This window comes from Syngnathus leptorhynchus, chromosome 5, assembly GCF_054491065.1.
Source record: "Syngnathus leptorhynchus isolate UIUO chromosome 5, UIUO_Slep, whole genome shotgun sequence".
Lineage (NCBI taxonomy): Eukaryota > Metazoa > Chordata > Actinopteri > Syngnathiformes > Syngnathidae > Syngnathus > Syngnathus leptorhynchus.
In genome coordinates, this window is record NC_141199.1 from 6,717,846 (window position 1) to 6,741,159 (window position 23,314).

Genomic DNA, 23,314 nt, shown 5'->3' on the forward strand with positions numbered 1-23,314 from the left:
ACCTGTAAGATGCAGTTGCATTGTATCGCACTGGATCGCATTGTTTTCAAATTAAATCGTACTGTATTGCATCGTAGGTGGCTCGGTGGGGCACTGGGTAGCACGTCCGCCTCACAGTTAGGAGGGTGCGGGTTCGATTCCACTTCCGGCCCTCCCTGTGTGGAGTTTGCATGTTCTCCCCAGGCCTACGTGGGTTTTCTCCGGGCACTCTGGTTTCCTCCCACATCCCAAAAACATGCTTGGTAGGCCGATTGAGCACTCCAAATTGTCTCTAGGTGCGAGTGTGAATGGTTGTTCGTCTCTGTGTGCCCTGCGATTGGTTGGCAACCGGTTCAGGGTGTCCCCTGCCTGATGACGGCTGTTTTTTCTACTTGTGTGTAAAAATGTAATACATACAGTATAAAAGCGCAACAGCTTTCCATTGGCATTGCGTGAGGTGCCTATCTTGATTCCTATTTACTCTTTGTTCCAATGACGTCGAAGCTCTTGGGCTACGTCACGTGTACTTCCGCAAATTGTGGCCGTGAACGTTTGCGCCGACGCGCCCACTGTTCCGGACTCACACCGCGGCGCATCAAAATGAACATCACGGGGAAGACGTACGTCTTTTTCCCTCAGCCTGGTCCTATTTTAGCGAACACGCCCCTTTCTCCAATTTGGTCTCAGTCTGTTCCTTGGCGCCAGTAGTTGACTTCCAGTCCCGCGGCCATGTCCACGGAGGAGGACGGGGTACGGGAGGAGTGGTCGCTGCTCTTCTGGACCTTCGTGGCTGTGATTGTCCCTGTCGTCATCACGCTGTGGTGCAGCATCCAACGCTCGAAACGGAAAACGCATATGAAGCAGTTCTTCCGCCAGAGCAGACATGGCTGGCACTACACGGACTTGTTCAGCAAGCCCACCTACTGCTGCGTGTGCTCTCAGCACATCATGCTCGGGGCCTTCTGTGATAGCTGCGGCGTGTGCGCTGACGAGCATTGCCTGCGCCGGGCGGACCGGGAGCTGCCGTGCAAAGAGATCATGGCCCCTTCCCGGGCGGACGGGGTGATGGCCCACCGATGGGTCAGGGGCAACGTGCCCCTGGCCAGCTACTGTGTAGTGTGCAAGCAGCAGTGTGGAACGCAGCCCAAGCTCTGTGATATCAGGTACAGTACAGATCACTTTAGTCAGACCTCAAAAGCAACAGTTTTAGCATTTGAGAGAGGCTTTGCTAAATCTCGGAAAAGCGAATGCTTTTGCATTCAACATTACTGTGCACCCAGTGTACCAAGCAGAGTCCATAAAGTATCCATCACCAGTATCAAGACCCAATAGAAGACCTTTGGGATGAATTAGAACAGAGAATGAGACAAAGCCCTTCTCATTGAACTGCTTATGTGACCTTACCAATGTACATAGGAAGAATGGACAACAATTCACATAAACACTCAAGATCAAGTGACTCAAACTCAGGACAAAAAAGGGATCGGGACACCTCTAACATGTTTTATACGGCTTTATTCTAGCTCAGCGATTAATGATGCAATGACATTATATTTATATAGTATTCAATACATATTTTGTCTTAATGTAATTTTTGAGACTCACCATCTACGTTGCCACATACCGATGTTAAAGAGAAACCCTCATTGGCTGTATGATCACACAACAAACGATAAATTGTCATCCTTCTGTTCTGTCTGAAATATATTGACAAATCTTTACTAATGATAGGAAAATCCATCCATCCATTTTCTGTACTGCTTGTCCCCATGGGGGTCGGGGGGTGTGCTTGAGCCTATCCCAGCCGTCATCGGGCAGTAGGCAAGGGACACCCTGAACCGGTTGCCAGCCAATCGCAGGGCACACAGAGACGAACAACCACTCGCACTCACACTTGGGGACATTGTGGAGTGCTCAAAAGGCCTACTAAGAAGAAAACCCACGCAGGCATGGGGACAACATGCAAACTCCACACAGGGAGGGCTGGAGGTGGAATCGAACCCGCACCCTCTGAACTATGAGGCGAATGTGCTAACCAGTGCCCACTGAGCCGCCATGATCGGAAAATGAAGGTTCAAATTTGCTTCATGAACCAGTTTTATTTTTTTTTATGACTAAGTGGCACTATTGGTTTAAATAAAGGGAGTTAAGAAATGGCAAGTCAGTGTACTTTAAGCCCAAAGTGGAAGAGTCCATGCCATCCTGATGAGTAAAAAATACAACTGGTTCCTGAAACAAAATTGAAAATTCATTTTCCCATTCATAGTCTTTACATGAAATATTTCTTGAGAACTGTCTGGTTATGTTTCAGCCCACAGTTGGATGAAACTTTTTCTAAGCAGTCAAAGTTATGCAAGCCCAACTTCAAGATGATGCTTAATAATAAAGATAGCCTAGCCTCAATGTAAAGGATGAGTGAACTTTTCGTATTCATAAACATGTCTGTTTTTTTTTTCTCGAATAGATGTGTGTGGTGTCAGACCACAATACATGACGAATGCATGGACAGCCTGGTAGATGCAACCAAATGTGACCTGGGCGAGTTCCACAACCTCATCATTCCTCCTCACTATCTCTACCAAGTGAACAAGCTCCGCCGTCGACACCCCGATGAGTACAAAAAGGTATAGGTATAATCTGGCCTCAAATTAAATTCTTTAAAGTTCACTAATCTATTCTGCTTGTAGCTCGCGGCACAATGTGGAGATGGTTGGACTCCTGTGTTGGTCTTGGCGAACACGCGTAGTGGAAACAACATGGGGGAGGCCTTGCTGGGAGAGTTTCGCAGCCTTCTCAACCCCGTGCAGGTCAGTCATCCGATATCTGTCCTTTATGCCTGCAAAATTATGGCCAGAATGATAAGCACAATTTTGTAACCACAATTATTAATCACTATTACTCCAAATGTTAGGGAAACCATCTTTATTTTAACTGCACTACTCTTCAACCAGCAGTATGGAAACAGTTTTCAATGCAAAAAAAAAAAAACGAGACACTAAAAGAGTGAATGATAATGACCTACCCAGGAATTTTAAACTTCAGAATGCTCTTACCGCAGGGTGTGACTGCTTAGATTTAGGTAATTTAATGAAGACTAAGCCATAATTCATTGGATGGCCCTGGTGGTTGGCTGCCTACTGGTTGAGAAAATACTTCATTCAAAAGTGGTTCTGAGGAGTCCACATGTGAAATTTGGGGGAAATTGTGGAAAAGTCATGTCATTTGGAGCAAATAGGAAAGGAACCCCCTGAACTGTTCTGGACACAAATTCAAAGGTCAGCATCTATGATGATCTGTGGATGTATTAGTGGCCACGGCAAGGAAAACACTCTGTTTCGTTTGTGCTGGTTGGCGCCATAAACATTTTCATTTGTGCTGCAATGTTTTTTTAGTTATGAAGGATTATTTTATAGGGCATCCAGAGTTTACCCCGCCCCCCCCCCCATCTGCTCCAAATGAACCCAATATAAGACATCTAATATTGGTTGAACATGATTTGCTAATCCTCATATTCAGTTTTTATCTATGTTGAACTCAATGTCCCAAATTCATTCATTGGAATTGGGATGGTATATATTGAGTGGAACAAAGCAACTTGGCGTAGCAACACCCACTTGAGCAAATAATTACTTTTGTTGTACACTATTATGAATAGAAAAATAAAAATACTATCTAAAACTGCTATGGAAAATCGAAAATACTTTAGCCTTAAATATAATCAAATCGAACTAAAGAAACGGTCCATCCCTAACTGTGACGCCTCATGATGTATTCCTGTGCCTCTGCGCAAACTGATTCATTGCACCTTGTCTATAACCCCAAAATGTTCCACGTCGGACCCCTTGTATGTTAAAGCGGTATGTTTACCTTCTCAGGTTTTCGACCTGTCCGAACTTGCACCTTCCAAGGCCCTTCAACTGTGCACCCTGCTGCCGCCTGGTTGTTTGAGGGTCTTGGTCTGTGGAGGCGATGGCACAGTGGGATGGGTGCTCGATGCCATCGACGGAATGAAACTCAAGGTGAGAGAGAATAATGCCTCATTGTTAGCATTGTCCTTTAAGGTGTCAATCCCAAAATGGAATGTACTTGGAAACTTACCATCATTTACAATCGTTTTTGTTTGGTGACATATATTTGCCTTCTCGAACAGGGTCAAGACCAATTCGTTCCAAGAGTGACCATCCTCCCTCTCGGGACAGGAAATGACCTTTCCAACACTTTGGGCTGGGGTGCGGGCTATGCCGGGGAGATCCCTGTGGAACAGGTTCTCCGCAACATCCTGGATGCGGGGGTGGTCAAAATGGACAGGTGGGGACTTTTGAGCACATCACCATGTCTTGTTTTACTATTGTTAGAAGCTGAGTACATCGTAATCAGTAGTTTCCAAGCACAACAAATGTGTTTGCGATTCTTCAAAATACAACTGCTAAGGCTACAATTGATCAGAAACATACACACACACAAAAAAAAACCAAGATGACATCCTTGATGTTGAACGAGGACAGTAACACACTCCATTGGGGAGGGGAGTTTAGGCAACATTATGCAAAATGCTACCTGTCATAATTTCGGCAATTTTTTTGCTCTTTCTGTTTGATCATAGTAAAAACAAGCTGACTAGTGAGGAAGAAATGTTTGACCTAAAAGCATTAGCAGGGTTTCTATGGATACCATTCATGCAATCATTTTGTATAATCCTAATCTGCAGCTCTGATTATGATCCTCCATGCTAAACTATAAATCTGATGTAGCTATGGCAATGTGTTCGTCTATGAGTTTACTGACAGCATAATCATTTTCAGATGGAAAGTGCAGGTGTCATCTAAAGGCCTCTCTATTCGAAAACCAAAGGTAAGTTTGTAGTCCTTTGGAATATATTGTAATAGGTTTGCGTATGTTTCTTTTATGTGCGAAAAAAAAGTCTGCTCTCCCAAAACAAACTCGAAAGTTAGCCGCGGATTCTGGTTTCATTGATCTAGATGAATTTCTCTTGGCATGTCTATTGTAAAATGGGTGCCAGAGTTTCGTTAATTTTTGTGTTTAACACAGTGGCCATACATCTAAGGGGTGGCATGGTTCCGATAAAGTGGCTCTTGAGCATTGGGATTTGCTGTGCTATCAAAGCATTTATTTAGTCAAATTTCTATCAATCCAGATGCTAGGTCGTTAGCGTATCAGAATTAAGGAATTGAATTGTATATTTAACAGCCATTACATTTCCTCAGGTTCTCTCCATGAACAACTACTTCTCTGTGGGTCCTGACGCTCTGATGGCGCTCAACTTCCACACGCATCGTGAGAAAACGCCCTCTTTCTTTTCCAGCCGTATCATCAACAAGGTCAGAACAGCCTCGTTTGCATCCTTTCGGTGATAAGCAAAACTTGGCTTTTCGATTTGAATACCACCACTAACCTGTTTTACTTGTCTTTCTTTCACCACCAGGCTGTGTACTTCTTATATGGCACAAAGGATTGTTTAGTGCAGGAATGCAAGGACCTGGATAAGAGGATTGAGGTACAGCAGCTTTGCCCACGCTATTAAACGTCATGGTTACTACAATGTCACCATCGTCGTATATTTGCCCCACAATATACACCTGTCATTGTGTCCCATGTCTGTTTGATGGAATAATAATCATGCATTTGATTTGTTAGGCGCCTTTTAAGACTCTCAAGGTCACTGATTTGTTTTTTGGCATACTCGAGTAGGCTTCATCTGGCGACTCTGGTTTCCTCCCACGTTCCAAAATCATGCATGTTCCGTTCATTGAAGACTTTGAAGTGGCCATTGCTTATATTGGCAACCAGTCTATGGCAATCTTTTGAAATTGTTGAGCTACTTCCTTGCTACAGTATATTACAAAGGGCTACCAATAGAGCTGTCAAAAAAAAAACAACTGTCATGTTCTTGTAACCTTGTGATTGCTTCCATTCACTGACTACATTTGCATGCAGTCGATGTTTGGGTTTATGTTGAAATTCTTGTTCTTCAAACCTTTTGAACAACCCTTTTCCATTTGTGAGTGAACAGTAAACATCCTCATTTGAACATTCCGATTCAGATGGCGACGCAGATACATTGTCGTGACGTAAATAGATGTCATTTCTGCTTTTCTTCTGTCAATTATTCATGTCACTCATCACCGCTCGGGTTTTGAAAGGGTGACTGTATGTAAACAGTCATTGTGTTTATTTTTATTCCTACCACAGCTGGAGCTTGATGGTGAGCGAATCGAGTTGCCCTGCCTGGAGGGCATCATTGTTTGCAACATTGGTTACTGGGGGGGCGGCTGCAGACTCTGGGAGGGAATGGGCGACGAACCCTGCCCCCCTACACGGTAAGACAAGCGTCGGCGTATGACGCAGCTAACCGCTTTCAAGTTAACCCGGGCTCATGTGCTGTTCAGTTCCCGTAGCAACAAGCCATGTTTGCTGTCGTCACGACAGGTTGGATGACGGTTTGCTGGAGGTGATGGGTGTGTTTGGTTCCTTCCACTGTGCTCAGATCCAGGTCAAGCTGGCTAACCCAGTACGGCTGGGACAAGCCCACACTGTCAGGGTGAGACCATTTCGCACACATTAGCGCCACTCTGATTAATTTCTATGTACTGTATACTTATCTCGCTACCCTTGGCTGTCAGTGCGGTAAATCCCCCTTCCCCCACTGTAAGCAAATAGAGGGGATTTTTTTTTTTTTTTTAATCTAAAATGGTGCATCGCTACCCTCTCCTGGCAGCTTGGCTCATTACCATTCTTCACGTTGAGAAAATGAATCGTCAAGCACATCAGACTCATAGCAACCTCTCTCAATGGAATAAAATAGAATCAAACGACATTACTCGAACTTGACGCCGACTGGTTTGAGTCGAATGCACAATTGGAGTCATTCTCACCAAGTAGCGTGTTAAGTGGTTAATGTTTGTTTCTCCAGTTGGTCCTTAAGGGTTCCACGATGCCAATGCAAGTGGACGGCGAGCCGTGGGCGCAGGGCCCGTGCACCATCACAATTACCCATAAGACGCAGGCTCTCATGCTGTATCACAGCTCAGAGCAGACTGACGACGATGACGACGACGAATCCAGCGCTTCCGAGACAGAAAGCACCACCCCGCAGGACTCGCCCAGGCCCCCGGGGGCAGTGTCCGCTCGAGCTTGACTCATAGTCTCATAGTCGTTTATTTTTTCAGCATATTTTAAAGTCATATTTTATGAGTGGTTCTTTCCATTTTCTATTGCCAATTGAAATAAAACCAGTTCTTATTTGTTTCCCCTGGTTAAATCAAGATTAAATAAAAAACAGAAATAACGGGTCAGTGTGAAGTGGCAAACGATTGACACCTTGATTGGCTGTTCTCCCTTGGGTGTGATACTCCCCGCTTCCAAATTAATTTCATGAATGAAAGTCTAAAATCGAATCATGAAAAATATGTACATTTTTCTGTTGTTACTTTAAAAATGTATTTTCAATTGCCAAATCAATTTGGAAAGAACAAATTCTACTTTATTATATCTGCTTCGAAAAGCTTGAGTTTTGGTACTTTGACTTCATCCCTTCTGACGGCAAAGTCGAGTGAGGGTGAACGTGAAACCGATAATACTTGCACTTTTTCATGTGGCATACATATTATTGCTTACTAAATTGTGTTAATTTTATGTTCTTTTATTGTAGACATGTTGCCATTTTACGTTCACGCATATTCAAGCGCACTTAACCCCTCCAAGCTGCAGGCAGTGTTGATTTTCATACAAGTACTAAAATCACAAATGAAGCAATTCAGAGTAATCGGATGTAGGGAATTTCTGTATCCTCAGTATTTGTCATGCACCAAACTTTTTTTTTTTGTAATGCTGAAAAACAATCGTCGTATGCTGTGCCAAACAGCTCAAAAATGAATTGGGTTAATTGGAAGTTTAAGTCCGCCATTAGCTTGATAAGGAAGACTGAACTTACAGATAGTTTGAATAATTGCTTGGAATATGTTTGCTTTTATGCATCATTTTCCACAAGTCAACGCTGGTAAAATTGTCAACTGACACTGGGCTAGCAGGTAATTGGAATTTATATAGCGCCTTTCCCAAGGACTTTTGGTTAAGTTATATTTGATGGACAAGTGTATTTCCAAGAGGTTCCTGCAAAACTGTATGCAAACAAGCGTTGCACATTAATTTTATTGCAGTGTTATTTGTCCTGCTGCTACTGCCATATTTTAAATGGTAGTCTTTACTTAATAGTCAATGCCTGTTTCAGGAATGTCCACATTATAGGCTATGAATAATTTCCTTCTATTTTTTTTTTTTAATTGCTTAATGCCCACTTGTATAAGACCGTCTACTTAGCTACCTGTATTTATCAGTGTTCTTTGTGTTCTGTCCCATTGATTTTGACTGGTTTTGTGGTCGTGGCAGGTGTTTAGCCATGCTTGCATCAGGGCTCTTGTTTTTATTGATTTCTTTCAAGAATGCAAACCAACAAAACACGCTGATGGAAATATGGATCTGTCAGATTGCAATGACACAGCGACAAACGAATGAACATTGTCCATTGAGTTTTTCGTCTAATGGCACCAAAGCTTAGACGTTCAGTGATTTGAAAAATGATAATAATGGACACAACACATGGCTGCTAGCATGGCTAAAGACCTTTTTTTGTGAAGATTTCTTGAATGTATTCATGTGATTGTACTAGTTACTCTGAATATTTCCACTCATAACTCAGTTTTGTACATGGCCTGCTGTCCAATTTTGAAGCAGTATTTGTATAACATGTTTTTAGAGAAATGTCATATTGTGTGTCAAATTTGCTCCTAGCTGACTATAAACACTGGATTTTTACTTTCAAAGTATGTATTTCCACCTTTTCTCTGCAAAACGTTATATTAATATATCCAGTATTTACAGCTGTTCATTTTCTTTGTTTAATATCTATTTAAATGTAAACATTGTGTATGATTCTGTTTTGATTTGACTGTCATGCTCAAGAAAAAAAAGAAGCCATTTTTGCCTCCGCAAAGCTAAACCGAAATGAGAAAGCAGAGGGATAGCGTTGCTCGTGAATGGAAGCTTTTAATTTGGGCGTTAGGGAAGAGTCTGAATTTGTTACTTTGAATGTTATCGTTTGATGAAATTGAATGTAAAGATCGAGCTGATGTTTATGGATGTAATTCCCCCCCCAAAATCTTTTCATATTAAAATGTGATTGTTCTCACTGTGATTTGCAGCTATTTGCAAGGCCCTCTGAAAATAAAGACTGATGACCACAGCTACTTTCGGCCTCTTGAAACTGTTATTCAAAATGGTTAAAATACCTATACATAAAATCAAGAACAACAATTATCTTGAAGAAGAAATTACTTTTTGGCTCTTTCTACAGGAAAAGGACTTTTGTGACCTTCACAGCCATTAGAGAAACAGCATTCCCAGCATGCTCTCCTGCAGTTACTTTTCACACTGGACCGTAAATATTGATTTTGTACAGGCAAGTGGTTTTTTTGGCATAGGTGCAAATGGCATGGGTGTATCAAGGCATTTTAGGGATTCAATAGCATTCTATTATCTGGTGTCAGACTTTTAAAAACAAAACTAACAGGAACTCAATTCGAATGTGAAGCCGTTGGAATAGGTTTCCCGCCCCATTCTTAAAACGGCAAGCCCCGGACATTCTTGGGGGTCTTTTGGTAGTGTGGCAAAGTTACAAATATGCCCCTGTTAGAATAAGTACCCCACTCAAATTTGAAAAACAATGAGCCCTAGCCATCTTTTTCTGTCTGTTCAGGTAGTGTGGCAAATTTGAACAGGTTGCCTCCTTCCTAGCCCAAGTTAGTGTTTTGCTTGTGCCCATGCATTCAAGTGTGGGTGTGAACATGCTCTTGTGGGCAAGGCCAGGGTGGCTGGACTGGTTACATAACTGACTCCTGGCCTGAAAAAAATCTCCCCGACCAGACCTGCAAATGCAGTCCTCTCCACTAGAGGTATAAAGGAGCACATACGGAATCAGAAGTGTTCTGCCCACCGTATATTTTCATTGAAACACCATAATTTTCAGTTGACTAATTAAGAGCTCTCTCCTATGGACGCGTAGTAGAAATGTTTTTTGCTCACTCAGCCCGAGATCCGGTGGTAACAGTCTGAAATCGTCTTTCCCTCCTCACATGCTTCTGGCCTGAGTGGCCGAAGTGACCTGGCCGTTCTCTCTGATCAGCGCGCAGCCAAGAGTGACGCTGGCCATCAGGCCAATCTTAGGCTGGCTCTTCGGGAATACTCCCGGTTATTATATTAGATATATATTATGTGGGTTATTTGTCTCTGTGTGCCCTGCGATTGGCTGGCAACCGGTTGAGAGTGTCCCCCGCTTACTGGCCGATGCCTGCTGGGATAGGCTCCAGCATGCCCGCGACCCCCGTGGGGACAAGCGGTACTGAAAATGAATGGATGAATACTGGAGCATTTTGGTCTGCAAAGAAACCTTCCTGCAAGACATTAGAATGACATTTTGATGATGTATATGTCCAATGTTCAACTCTTTTAATCATAAACGAAAGACAAAAAGCAATCATGAAGCTGTTTATTTGAACCAAATTATGATCAATATACATAGACTGCATAGTAATGACAATGCAAAAGCAAATAACGTCAAGCTAGGTAAAAAGAAAGAAACCCTCTCCATTCAAACAATTGTTACACAACATTAGTCAGACTTGATCTCATACACTTGGCGATATTAGACAAAAAAATTGTACAAATCATTTGCATTCAGCTGATCATTGCAGAAAATCAACAAATGACAATGTAAGAGTGATTTATTTTTTTAGCAGAGTTAACAATTACATCACTGAAGGGTGTATTACATTTGACCTCAAAGTCAAACAAAACCAGTCTCAATAGTCAACGTCACTTAATCAGTAAGCACACCCTTAATGTCAACTTTGGCAGACATGCATGGAAATTCACAACGGTTAGTATGACAGCAAGTTGTATTCAGTCATACTACCCGCTTTTCCATAAGCTCATCTGGAAGCTCTGAACAAGCTTGATATTTATCCTGATCATTTCAATCAGATCTGTTGCAGCAAAGCGACATATAAAGTAGAGAAGAAAGTGGTCCTTGAGGGCCAAGTTTGGACAATTCAGCTGTAAATATTGAATTCTGCTCAAATGTAATTTGGCGACCATTAATAGTGCAGATCTCAAATGCCAACACCTATCCACTACATTTACACGCAGTCAATATACGTGTAATGGTCAAAAGTCCGGTTTTTGAAACATTCGGGAAAAAAAAACATTGGCATGCCTGGACGAACAAAGCTGCTTGCGCACTTAAATCCCCAAATTGAAACCACTACCCACATTCACGTCATACAAATAGACATTACTGCTCTTTGTCACCCCACACGAATAAAGCAGTGGTAAGGTTTCCTTGACAATTTACCTCTACTTGTTTACTACTAGTGATTCCTACATTGTTTTTAATTATTTATTTTTATTTCACCGTGTTTGTGTATTAAAAAATAATAATAATAATAAACTTTTAATGATTCAAACGATAATTTTTGGGTTATTCTTTACAATTAACATGACTTATTCCTTTTACTTACTACGATACTTGTCATATGTTTATCTTGTTTCAGCCATGGAGGTAATCATTACCAACTTCGGACCAACTTCGTGACGTGTTTGATCACACGAGCTAGCCAGACGACGCTTGCTGAAAGTTAGCCGGTGCGGCATAAACAACATGATTGCCTTGAACTCCGACTATTCGCATGTTAAGTGCCGTGAGCTGATTGAAACATTTTGAGTCAAGGATTCAATCATTAGAACAGTTGAAAATTATGTGATTCTCAGTGTGGCTATTTTGACAAGGTACAAAATATGTTTTTTGACTCGCAAACTGGGGTACAAAAGCCCTTAATTTGAGCCTTGATATTGCCTGCGTCTTGTGTTTTGCCATTATTGTTTACTTCTGCTTGTGTATTTCTGCCTGTTGCATCCCAGACATACGGACTTGTACACTTGGATACTTATCTGTATACACGCTGATATTTTTGCCGTAACGACAGAAAATAACGTGAAAACGCCACAGAGAAATCAATGTATTTAAGTAACGTTCGCTTGGATGAGGAAGCTGTACTACCAGGACTACAAAGATTCCTTGTGGATAGGGCAAGACCAACCAATGACTATGTTTACACGCAGGTCAACATTTCTGAGACATTCTGAATACCCTTGTTTATTTTCTGAGAAGGTGCAGGTCTGTCCCGGCGGCCATCTAGAGTGGTCGCCAGGCAAGGTTGGGTGGAAAAGGACTTTTCTGAAACAGACTTTTTTGACGTACAGTATTTTTCCACACTATAGGGCGCACTGGATTATAAGGCGCACCATCACTGAAATTTTTATTTTAGAAATGTTTTCAGAGATAAGGCGCACTGGATTAAAAGGCGCACAGAATAGAAGCTACTGCATCAGACTGGGGTTGACTCGGGTTGCATTATCATCCACTAGATGAAGCTGGCATTCGTCAACCCAGTCAATGAGTCCAACTCTCTTTCTGTATGAAAGTGATACGGTTTGGCTTCTTACTTGGTCCAGCAACCCCACTCATTTTTGATGGTCATAAACTTTCTTTAGAAGAAAAAAAGCGAGTGCGTGCGTTGATGCGTAATGCGTCGATTAGCTTGTTAACTTTGGCGTTGGATTTGTGTATGCACAGCCAAGTTGCTACGGTGAGGGGATTTGGTCACTGTCTACTGCTCACTGTGATTGCCTCCCGACAGGCTTACCTGTATGTCAATCAAGCGATGGGATGGATTCTAGCCTACAGAAAAAAAAAATATTTTATTTTTTTAAACGTCATGCGATTGACATGGATTCTAGCCTATAGATTTTTTTTTTTTTTTTTTAAATGTCATGCAATAGACCACTAGTAGCTTACTTTGGTGACGCCCTGGCCACGGTAACCGTAATGCTGAAAGCGATGCGCCCTTGTAATTTACTAGTCGTACTGAAACGTACTGAAACATTTTGGCAGAGCGCTGTGTACAACCAGTATGGATCAACAAATTCAACAATTGATCCACATATAAGGCGCTCTGCATTATAAGGTGCACTGTGTTTTTTTTTAGTAAATTATAAGCTTTTAAGTGTGCCCTATAGTGCAGAAAGTACGTTAATTTTTTTTTCTGCTCATGATGATGTTATGAAGTCCCACGATACCTCAGGTCAGCGTGTCTGTTCTCTCTCTCTTTATCTCGTTCTCTCTAGCTCTCTCTCCAAAAAAGTGGCACATTTCTGCCCTTTTGTCTGGGTGAGTGACACCCCATAGGGCAGGTTTCAAATTCACCCTTAGTCTCTGACCTTCCCCTACTGGTCACAGCATGTAGCATTTACCTGATTGTCCTGTGTGGACTCCCCAGGGCAGACCCCAAAACTTCTATTAAGGTCATTGTAATTACCACCAAGTGTGTGTCCTCTAAATTGGCGCCAGCAAATCTGTAAAATTCTAGTAACTACGTACTTATTGCAATGACAATATGTGTGTATATGAAGCTATACCTCACATGCCTGAACGTGTTACTATTGTATTTGAATAACTCAATTCAAACAGTGACGCACAGACGTGACACAAATGAACGTCATGTCCGTTTGTTACTTTATACCGCCTGTAAAACACAATATATTCACATCACTCGCCACAAGGACAAAACAGTTGGTTTCCTCCTCTTTCTAAAAGTGTGACTTTCTGCCACAAATCCGAGTTCCGCCATTATTGTTTACCTTTGCTTGTGTGAGTTGTGCGCCACATGTACAAATGTATATGTATATACTATCTATACACACACACTGTACAATTTTTGCCGTTGGAACAGAAAATAATATGAAAACGCAGCACAGTCACCAAGTAGGCTCGCTATGGCATACAAGTACTCCCAGTGCTACAAGATAAGTTTCCTTGTGAATAAAGCAAAACCATGTGAGGAACACATGCCAATATGTCAGAGTTAACTTGGTCTTGTTTATATTTGGGTTAGACAAGTTTGGTCTGTAAAACCAGAAAAATATTCAGGGATTTTGTGTGAGTTTACATGGCCTTTAAAACTTAAATACTGCCAATATTCAGGTTTTAACAAGCAAATGTGATCAATAGGTCGCCTGCACTGCAACCGTTTATTAACTTGCTTTATTGTAGCATTTTCAAAATATTTTGATTAATTGACAGCTGATCTGAAACTGCTCTACCAGCAGAAAGTTACTCGGGATGGGTTCATAATTAAATTGTATTTTTTGAATATATTTTTTGAATATAATCAACAGGACATCAAATGGGAAATTGCTTTAAAAATCAAACAAATCGGAAGTTGACTCTTGACTCTTATTGGACTGTAGCGAATGTCAATGTGGTCCTCAGGCCGACAGTTTACACAGCGCGATAGATGACTCCGAACGAAAAATCCCAAAAGCTGGATACACTGCCTCAGTGAATGAAAAAACAAAAGTGTAGAAGCAACACGTCCTATCGGTCACATCGTAAAATGTAGCACAGCCTGAATCATAATCCAACAACACACCAATACGTTTCGCATGGATATTCATGAGCACAACCTCATTGTTGTCATGCCAAGCTGACACTTTGTCATTAACCCACTCCACACACCAAGACTGGGCGTTGCGGCCAAGCCGACCGGTGGGACCTTTGCGCTTAATGCTACCGTAAGTCAACCCGATGCTCGTGAATTCTTTGTTATTAAGACGAACTTCCCAGTAGTGGCGCCCTTGAGTGAAACCCTGAGAGGTGAGCACCTGAGTGAAGGCGGAGAAGCGCTCGGGGCAGTCACTGCACATAGCTGGATTAAGTTGGTCTGACACAGATGCTTCTTGCAAGTCCTCGGTTAGCTTGATGCGTTTGTGCGCTGTCTTTGGATCAAAACTGAGTGCAGTGCCATCTGGTAGCACAGAAAATAGACAGATAACATCATTAAAATTACTGTTTCTCTGTTTCATCTCAAATCATTTATGGCTAGGTTGTCAGGGGTTAGGACTCTTGGGGCTCATCCCAACTGTATTTCTTGCACAAAGTGCAAACTAACTGTGTATTTGAGTGGAGTTTTCTTTCTTTTAGTATTTTGCTAGACTTTGCCCCAGTAGAACTGTGTCGAGTGTATTGAAGACGCCTTGCAGGTGCTATCAAAATATTTTAGAGACGATTATGGTAAGAATTTATCAGATGTGTTGCAGGGCGAGGCAGAAATGCCCAATGAGGTAAAGCGCTTCGACCAAATTTACAAACGTGCTGAATCAGTCCATTGGCCCAGCACGAAAATAACGATACACCCGCTTTTACGCGTATTACTTTGTGGCACCAAATAGTAGGTTCATCGGGGGTGAGGCTACATTGTGTGGCGGTACGCCCAGACAGGTGCAACGCAGACACAAACATGGTAGACTGGACTTGTTGTGGCACGAAAATGAAGTTCCGCCCAGCACGCGGGCACTATTTGACTAAAATAGGGCTCTTGAAGTAATTTCATTACCGTATTTTCCGGACTATAAGGCGCACCTAAAAACCTAAAATTTTCTCAAAAGCCGACAGTGCGCCTTATACTCCGGTGCGCCTTATATATGGATCAATTCATAAATTTGTTGATCCATACTGGTTGTACACAGTGCTCTGCCAAAACTTTCAGTACGTTTTAGTACGACTAGTAAATTACAAGGTCGCATCGCTTACCAGCATTACGACAACCGTGGTCAGGGGGCGTCACTGAATAGCTGTTGTACCCATGAGGGTATTTCATTTCAAAATAGGCTGCTGCGTTAATGTTTTGAGTAAATTTACGGATTGATATGGAAGGGAAACATAGGTAAGCAGTACCAAGGTGTTAGATTGAACTTTAGTCAGTTCTGATCATTTTATAAGCGCTCGTTTGAGAAACGCGATTGTTTACACTTTGCTGAGGCTCATGGGAGTCTGCGAGCTGAGGCTCATGGGAGTTTGCGGGTGGCTAATGCTATAGTGATAGCTGCTATACGCACGAGGCTATTTCATGTCAAAATAGGCTGCTCTGTTAATGTTTCAAGTAAATTTACGGATGGATATGGAAGGGAAACATAGGTAAGCAGTACCAAAGCGTTTGATCAAACTTTAGTCAGTTCTGATCATTTTATAGGATAGTTTAAGGAAACACGATTGTTTACAGAGGGCTCATTGGTTATTGGCTAGTGGATGCATACCGCAACCCTAGTCAACCGCAGTTTGTTGCAGTATAGCTTCTATTTTATGCGGACTTTGACATTGACTTATAATCCGGTGCGCCCTATATATGGACAAAGTTTTAAAACATGCCGTTCATTGAAGGTGCGCTTTATAATCCGGTCCGCCTTTTAGTCCGGAAAATACGGTATTTTGATTCAGAGTAGCTTTATAGAGTAGATATTGTGGATGTGTATCATTGGTCATGTACGAGACCCAAATCATGTTGGTCTCAGTGAAAAAGACACATTTGCCTAATGTATACTGCAGGGAGGACCAGATGTAAAATGAATCAAAAGCAATGCTCGGAGGCAGGGGAAAAGGTCTAGAGCAGCGGTGATCATTACGTCGATCGCGATCTACTGGTCGATCGCGATCTACTGGTCGATCGCGGAGGCAGCACTGGTCGATCGCAACGTGATGTTAACATTTTTTTGGGTCAGCCTATCATCCTATGCAAGGTACATCAACATACATTGTACATACAAATAATCCTTAAGAAATTTGAAAATAGTTATATGTTTTGCATTTTTGTGGTGTGTAGATAGATCATTTTGATTTGGTTGTTTTCTAAGTAGCTCGCATGCTGAAAAGGTGTGAGCACCCCTGGTCTAGAGTGTCTGGGTCAGTCTGCACACTGAAACTTTAGAGACTAGCCTGCATTCTGCTTACTAAAGAGACGGAAGGCAGCAACAACCCCAAAACAAACAGTATCGATATCTGCCTTAAAAAGAATGACAAAAGAACAATGCAAATGTTTCAAAATGTCTGACGCAATTTAACCTACTTTAGATCTATCTCTTTAGTCTTTTGTTTGTTTTTTAGGTGCCTAAAAACTATGCGGATTTGTTAGAAATCCAGAGCTGCCAACCAGTAGAAATTTATTTCACACTCATCCGCGACCATGTGTGAGTGCAACATTACTGGAGTGGACTGACTGAATCAGACCACGTCTGCAATTACTGTGTGCTTAAATAGTTTCCTGTTTTGAAACTCCTCGATCAATGTGACTTATGGTGTAAGCAGCTTGTCTTAGTGATTTCCGTAACAAAAAATAAAAGGCAGTTCTGCAAATAAGGCTGTATGTAAGTTTAGTATCAGGTCCAGTCCTTTTAATGTTGGACAGAATATTTTCAATCTGCAGCCACAATAAAGAAAGTGACCACGCAATTCCTTTGAAGCAAAGTGTCATTCAAGTGAAACACTTGGTGTCGTACTGGAATCTTTCCCAGCTGACACCTTGAATTGGTCGCCAGTCAATTGAAGGGCACACACGAAACCATTCGCAATTCGCACCCACCCACTTTCAAACCTATGGCCAGTGGTCAATTTACCTACCTTCCATGTTTTTAGAATGTGGGAGGAGGGAGGAAATACAATGCTAGGAAGAAGCAGGATAAAAAAAAGATCACTTCAAAAAACGTACATTTCACAAGATCGTGTCTCTTTTCACCAATTTGGTAGGTAGGGCGAGCCATCGTTTCTGAAACAAAAATAAGTCAAAAACGGAAATGCTGAAATAGATCTGACATCCATTTACATGGTTTTATAGTATGTGTTCCATCAGACAAGCCATACCTGTTTTTTCTTTGGGTTTAGAAGGCATGGGAGTTAGCTGGGGTCTGTGTTTTAGTTTCCCATCCGACACCAGGAGGTTTTCCATAGAACGTGACAAATTTTTCATACGTTGCTTACCGTCTTCCCGGAGAGGAATGGGCTTATTGTGTTTTTCTAAAGAAAACACATTTTCCACAGAATTAGATCACCTGACTTTTGGGTGAATGAGGAAATTAAATTGTAACATTTTCTTACTCTGCCACGTCTTGTCAACTTTGAAGTCGATTGCCTTGGTGGCTGCGGGATAGGTGCTGATGGGATGTCCTGTCTGGATGTTCTTTTCTTTAAAAAAAAAAAGGGAAAATACATACTTTACAGTATTTGTGTTGTTCTTTTGTTCATTTTGCCATTAATTTTCATGTTGTATAGAAAAGCATTCACCCATTCACTTGACATTTTGGAACTTTAGGGAACAAGCACCATGCTTATAAAAGTAATAACTAGTAAAAGTCACATGTTTCGAAAAATCTTTTATCAATTGTTATTTTTTTTCTTTTTGGAGTATCGACTGTCTTTTTTAAAAAGGTGCATAAATGAGAACATCTTCACTAAGTTTTCACCTGGAGAAATTACAAGTGTCCTGGATGATGTTAAAACTGAATGGTGAAAAAGAAATTAAATTGTAACATTTTCTTACTCTGCCATGTCTTGTTAGCATTGACGTTGACTGACTTGGCGGCTGCGGGACTACTGTTGGGATGTCCTGTCTGGATGTTGGTTTCTTAAAAAAAAAAAAAAGAAGAAGAAAAAAAGACATACTTCACAGTATTCATATAATCTTTTGTTCATTTTGTCATTAACTTTCATGTTGTATAGAAAAGTATTCACTTGAAATGTTAGAACTTTAGGGGACAACAAGCATGCTTAAAAAAATAATATGTAGTAAAAGTCACATTTTTAGAAAAACCTTATTTATTTATATAGAATTCTTTTTTTGTTTTGGGAGGATCCACTGTGTCTATTTTAAAAAGGTGCATACTAAATGTGAACATCAGCAGTAACTGTTCACCTGGAAAAATCACAAGTGTCCTGGATGGATTTGCTCCTATTTAGAGTAAAACAACCATAAGACCAATAATAATAAAAAATAAAATACTTTATTGATCGGGGGGGATAACCTCTGATTTCACTTTGACAGGTGAATACAGCATCAGAGTAGTGATGGGGAAAATGAAGCAAGTTGTATTTTTTTTTACTCCTTTAGAGAGCGCTCTCTGTTCAACATTGGGCTGAAAGCATTCTGACTTGCCATTTCTTGAACTTCTTTATTTAAACCAGTCGGTGCATCGAGGGTAGTCAAAAATGTAACAACTGGTTCATGAAGCAAATTTGAAGCTTCATTTCCCCATCAGGCAGAATGATGGCACTTCTGCCTCACAGTTTGATTCTGGCTCCAGCCTTTCTGTATGGAGTTTGCATGTTCTCCCCGTGCCTGTGTGGGTTTTGTTTGGGTACTTTGCTTTTCTCCCACATCCCCAAAACATGCATGGCAGGCTGATTGAGCACTCCAAATCTTTCCTAGGTGTGAGTTTGTCTCTGTGTGCCCTGCGATTGGCTGGCAACCAGTTTAGGGGCAGTCCCCCGCCTCGTGCCTGACGACGGCTGGGATAGGGTCAGCACGCTCACGACCCTTGTGAGAATTAAGCGATTTAGAAAATGGATTGATGTATTTTCCTATCACCTCTACAATGTCTGTAATTTTTAATTTAATTTAAAACTCACTGAATTCTTCCGAAATTTTAACACAAATTGGTTTGGAACAAACATCAAACCTCCAGCTATGATACAAACAAATATTTAATGTCAGGAAACGCTTTTTTTAAACAACTCAACCTTATTTACAATTGACCATTGAAATCGTGACAGGCGTGTGAATGTGAACAGCCACAACCTAGTTATGCAGGGTGTGCACACTGGCGCAACCACATATTCTCATTATTTTTACTCCCCCTCTCAAAAATATATTTTTTAATTGGGTTGTACAAGTTAACGGTGGTTTTGAGATATTCTTTTGTGGTCTCATTTTTCTATATCACAAACACCTGGTATCTGCGCAGGTTTTTATATCAATTGTACATATGGTAGAATACCAAACTCCAACCCAAAAACGTTACCTGTTTTAGCTAATGGCAGTCTGGCATCAACAGGCTGACTCAAGATTTCATAAATGTGTTTCTTCAGATTACCAGCAAAGTCCAGGGTTGCTGTCAACTTTTTGGAGCTCAAGTACATTCGAGGGGCATACGGATCAAATGCTGCAGCTTTGGGCAGATTAAGAGAAGCCTGTGAGGAGGGAAACACAACTGTCAAATGAATACTGCTGATCGAACTAATTGATAGATATTAAATAGGTTAAATTGGTGTGCTGAATGTGAAAAAAAAAACATAATTTTCTTACCTGAAGAAAGGCCATTGTTTGTGCCTGACAAAGTAGACTCTGGATATCCCCTTTAGCCTTGTTCAGGCTATCAATATTTTCAGAAAACCTTTTCATGAGAAGCCTGAGTTTGGTCTGAGAAGACTCCAGTTCTTCGTCCACCACGCTCATCGCGGCGCGTTCCTCATTGGCCAGCATGTTTCGGATCAGTTCATACTGATGAGCCATTGCCGATTTCTTGGTGGTGGCGTTGCTCTAGAATATGAACGCAAAAGGATCCACATCCAATATTTTTTACTGTGCGTCAGTATTTCTTAAGGCAGGGGTTTTCAACTGGTTTCGTCCGAGAGACCACCATTATAACTAAGAAGCAACTCAGGGACCACTGCTTTGGTGGAATAATATTTTATTTTGCACTGAAGGAGGATAGAACAATACTATTTATTTCCATCTGTATGTCTATTTTGGGAATGCCTGCTACACCTGACATACTTTGAAGGTGCAAATACTTCACAACATTAGCTGGGAAATAATCCAAGTCTAAATAATGTTTTTGTTCATATATATATATATAAAGTTAGGTACAATTACTTTCCATTTCCAATTTTGTGGACTACCTGCAATACCGCCACAGTCCACTAGAGGACCGCGGACCACTGGTTGACAATCCTACAGTTTCCACATTGAGGTCTTGATAGGGAAAGGAAGCAATATTATAACATTTGATAAAAAAATCAAATGATCTACATTTAGCTGATAAAATTGAATACTAAGCTTGTCATTGCTAAATAACATTCACTACTATCTCTTCATAGTTTGCCTTTGGTTGTCAGTGGGCAAAAATAGCCACTTCTCCTTTGTTGTGACTTTAAATGTTTATTTTGTGTTTTTTATTTTATTTTATTTTTTTTAGAATACTTGATACAATAAAGTTTAAAAACACTGTCAAGTAAATAGGGTTGAATTTGGTTTAAATAGGAAGTTGACAACTTAGCTTGCGTGTCCCTTTAATGCTCAGAAGAATAAAGTTGCGAATTACAGGCAAAATATTGAACTCAGGCATGTCCAGCTCCATGCTTACCTTCAGGGTAAGTTGCATTTCTTTCATTTGGAATATGACGGCCTCGTTTTGTTTAATCTTCTTGTTCATGAAATTCACTTGCTGTATCAGGTTGGACTGCAAAGAGAATAAAAAGGATGAAATGAAGCAATCCTGTTTAGAAGGTCAGTTAAACCAACAATAATGACATTTCATTTGACTTCTGACCGTCACAAGTGTAGATTTGGACAACGTTTAGTCATTACATTTTTGTGCCGTGAATATGCACAAGGTGGATCTCATTTGAGCATTTTCAACATAAACTGCACGAACAACATTTAACAAAAGAAAAACAACACCCATACTTATGACATCAACTATGGGCGTCGCCATCATTGTTCTTCCATCTATTTTTATACCGATAGTCACGGATGAGCTGGAGCCGAGCCCAACTGACTGAGTGAAGTACACTGTAGTTTTCACAGTTCGTGTAAGAAGTTAAAGATCGAGCGAACAAGATTACTGAACAAACAGCAATGACATACAGTACACAATCCTGCTTCTCTGGATTTCTTCTCTTGTCATCCATCTGCCTTTGCCCACAAAGTGTGGGGATCTGTCAATGCGAGAGCGATGACCCTTAAATTGCGTTCATTCATTTATTTAAGGTCTTAACGGCTTATCCTCACTACGGTCACAGGACATTATGTTTTATAAACACATTAGAAAATAGCTCATTATATCTATTATATTATATAGCATGTATTATAAATAGCTCGTCACAGGACATTTTGCGTTATAAACACATTTCAAAATAGCTCAATATCTTTCTGTCAGGAGGTGCATGAATGACTTTGCGAGACAAAAAGGCAACCTTTTTACAATAAAAACAATGATGCAAATTGCTCAAAAGTTGTGAAATATTACTCAAGTGATGTTTAAAGCATTGACACAAATCTAATATCCAGCAGGCCCTGGAGAATTGACCCATCAATTGCAGCAATTCATTCATATTCACAACAATGGACAATTTGTGTTCAATGAACTCAAGCTGGAGTTCACATTTTAAACCCACAGAGAACATATCACTGATTTGGGCTCAGTTGCTCCAAGAAAATTCTCAAAACGAATGGAAAATCAGCTAATCAATTATTGAAGGTGATCTTTTGAAAAAGCTAGCTAATTAAATATAATTGATATATGAATGCAGCTTACTTGATAGTATTTTCTGACCTTGATATATCATACTGTAAAGAAGAGTTAACTTGATAGTTGCTTTCAACCATTATCATTTTCCAGGTTCTTCTTCATTTTAGTTACAGACCTCTTTCTTGGTCCTCTGCTGCTCGGCTGTGATAAAGTCGCAGCTTTTGTGCTCTTGCTGGAGGCAGAGGGTGCACATGAGGCGATCGTCCTTGGTGCAGAAGAGCTCCATGAGCTTGCGATGATCCGGGCAGATGCGCTCCAGCAGGTCGTCGACGGGCTCGGTCAGCTGGTGTACGTGGAACACCGGATTTTCGCGGTGCGGTCGCAGGTGCTCGACGCAGTAGGAGGCCATACAAGTGAGGCACGTCTTCACGGCCTCCACCTCCATACATGTATCACAGCGTATGGCGGCGGAACTTCTGGCCGCTTCTATCCCCGGCATTTTGGACACGGGCACATCTGCCACGGTCTCAGTCGACCGCAATTTAAAGGTCTCAACCACGGTGTTGAGGACCGTGTTTTTCTTCAGTTCCGGCTTGTTGGGGTAGTCGGTCCGACATTGTGGGCAGCTGTATATACAGCTGTCCTTCCAAGTAGCGAGGAGGCACTCCTGGCAGAAGTTGTGGCCGCAGGGGATAGTCACTGGGCAGTCAAAAGGAAACAGGCAGATACTGCAGGTCAGCTCGTCACCCAGGCTGAGCAGAGAGCGCTCACAGACGTTCACGTCAGCCATGGCGACGTTTCAGTGTCGACTGAGGAGAAGCCAACAAAATTTACGTTCTCTTTTTCGCGAAAACGAAAGTGAGAGCTCAGCTGACATATGTCACGTGACTGGCTGTCATTTAGTAGCGCT

The 23,314-nt window shown here is 41.4% G+C and overlaps 2 protein-coding genes across 2 annotated transcripts; one reads left to right on the forward strand and one right to left on the reverse strand.

Moving 5' to 3' along the window:
• Positions 1-465: 465 nt before the first annotated feature.
• dgke (diacylglycerol kinase, epsilon) lies at positions 466-9,242 on the forward strand. The gene is made up of 11 exons (XM_085913085.1): positions 466-1,142; positions 2,444-2,603; positions 2,667-2,786; positions 3,855-3,998; positions 4,130-4,287; positions 4,782-4,830; positions 5,205-5,318; positions 5,423-5,494; positions 6,190-6,317; positions 6,427-6,538; positions 6,911-9,242. The coding sequence occupies exons 1-11, from the start codon at positions 709-711 to the stop codon at positions 7,133-7,135; spliced, it is 1,716 nt and encodes a 571-aa protein (XP_085769211.1). The 5' UTR covers positions 466-708; the 3' UTR covers positions 7,136-9,242.
• A 1,284-nt stretch (positions 9,243-10,526) lies between these two features.
• On the reverse strand, positions 10,527-23,273 carry trim25 (tripartite motif containing 25). The gene is made up of 9 exons (XM_085912143.1): positions 22,580-23,273; positions 21,298-21,393; positions 20,238-20,471; positions 19,954-20,122; positions 18,477-18,560; positions 18,035-18,121; positions 17,801-17,953; positions 17,649-17,705; positions 10,527-14,915 (listed from the first exon to the last, which is right to left on the reverse strand). The coding sequence occupies exons 1-9, from the start codon at positions 23,192-23,194 to the stop codon at positions 14,377-14,379; spliced, it is 2,034 nt and encodes a 677-aa protein (XP_085768269.1). The 5' UTR covers positions 23,195-23,273; the 3' UTR covers positions 10,527-14,376.
• Positions 23,274-23,314: the final 41 nt, after the last annotated feature.

Excerpts from the sequence above, each read along its gene's own strand:
- trim25 (XM_085912143.1), bottom strand. The coding sequence starts at position 23,194 with ATGGCTGACGTGAACGTCTGTGAGCGCTCTCTGCTCAGCCTGGGTGAC. Across the intron at positions 20,123-20,237 it reads AAACAATGGCCTTTCTTCAG|GCTTCTCTTAATCTGCCCAA; the intron begins GTAAGAAAATTA and ends CCCTCCTCACAG. Across the intron at positions 18,122-18,476 it reads TGCTAACAAGACATGGCAGA|AAAAGAACATCCAGACAGGA; the intron begins GTAAGAAAATGT and ends TTTTTTTTAAAG.
- dgke (XM_085913085.1), top strand. The coding sequence starts at position 709 with ATGTCCACGGAGGAGGACGGGGTACGGGAGGAGTGGTCGCTGCTCTTC. Across the intron at positions 2,787-3,854 it reads GCCTTCTCAACCCCGTGCAG|GTTTTCGACCTGTCCGAACT; the intron begins GTCAGTCATCCG and ends TTACCTTCTCAG. Across the intron at positions 6,539-6,910 it reads GACAAGCCCACACTGTCAGG|TTGGTCCTTAAGGGTTCCAC; the intron begins GTGAGACCATTT and ends TTGTTTCTCCAG.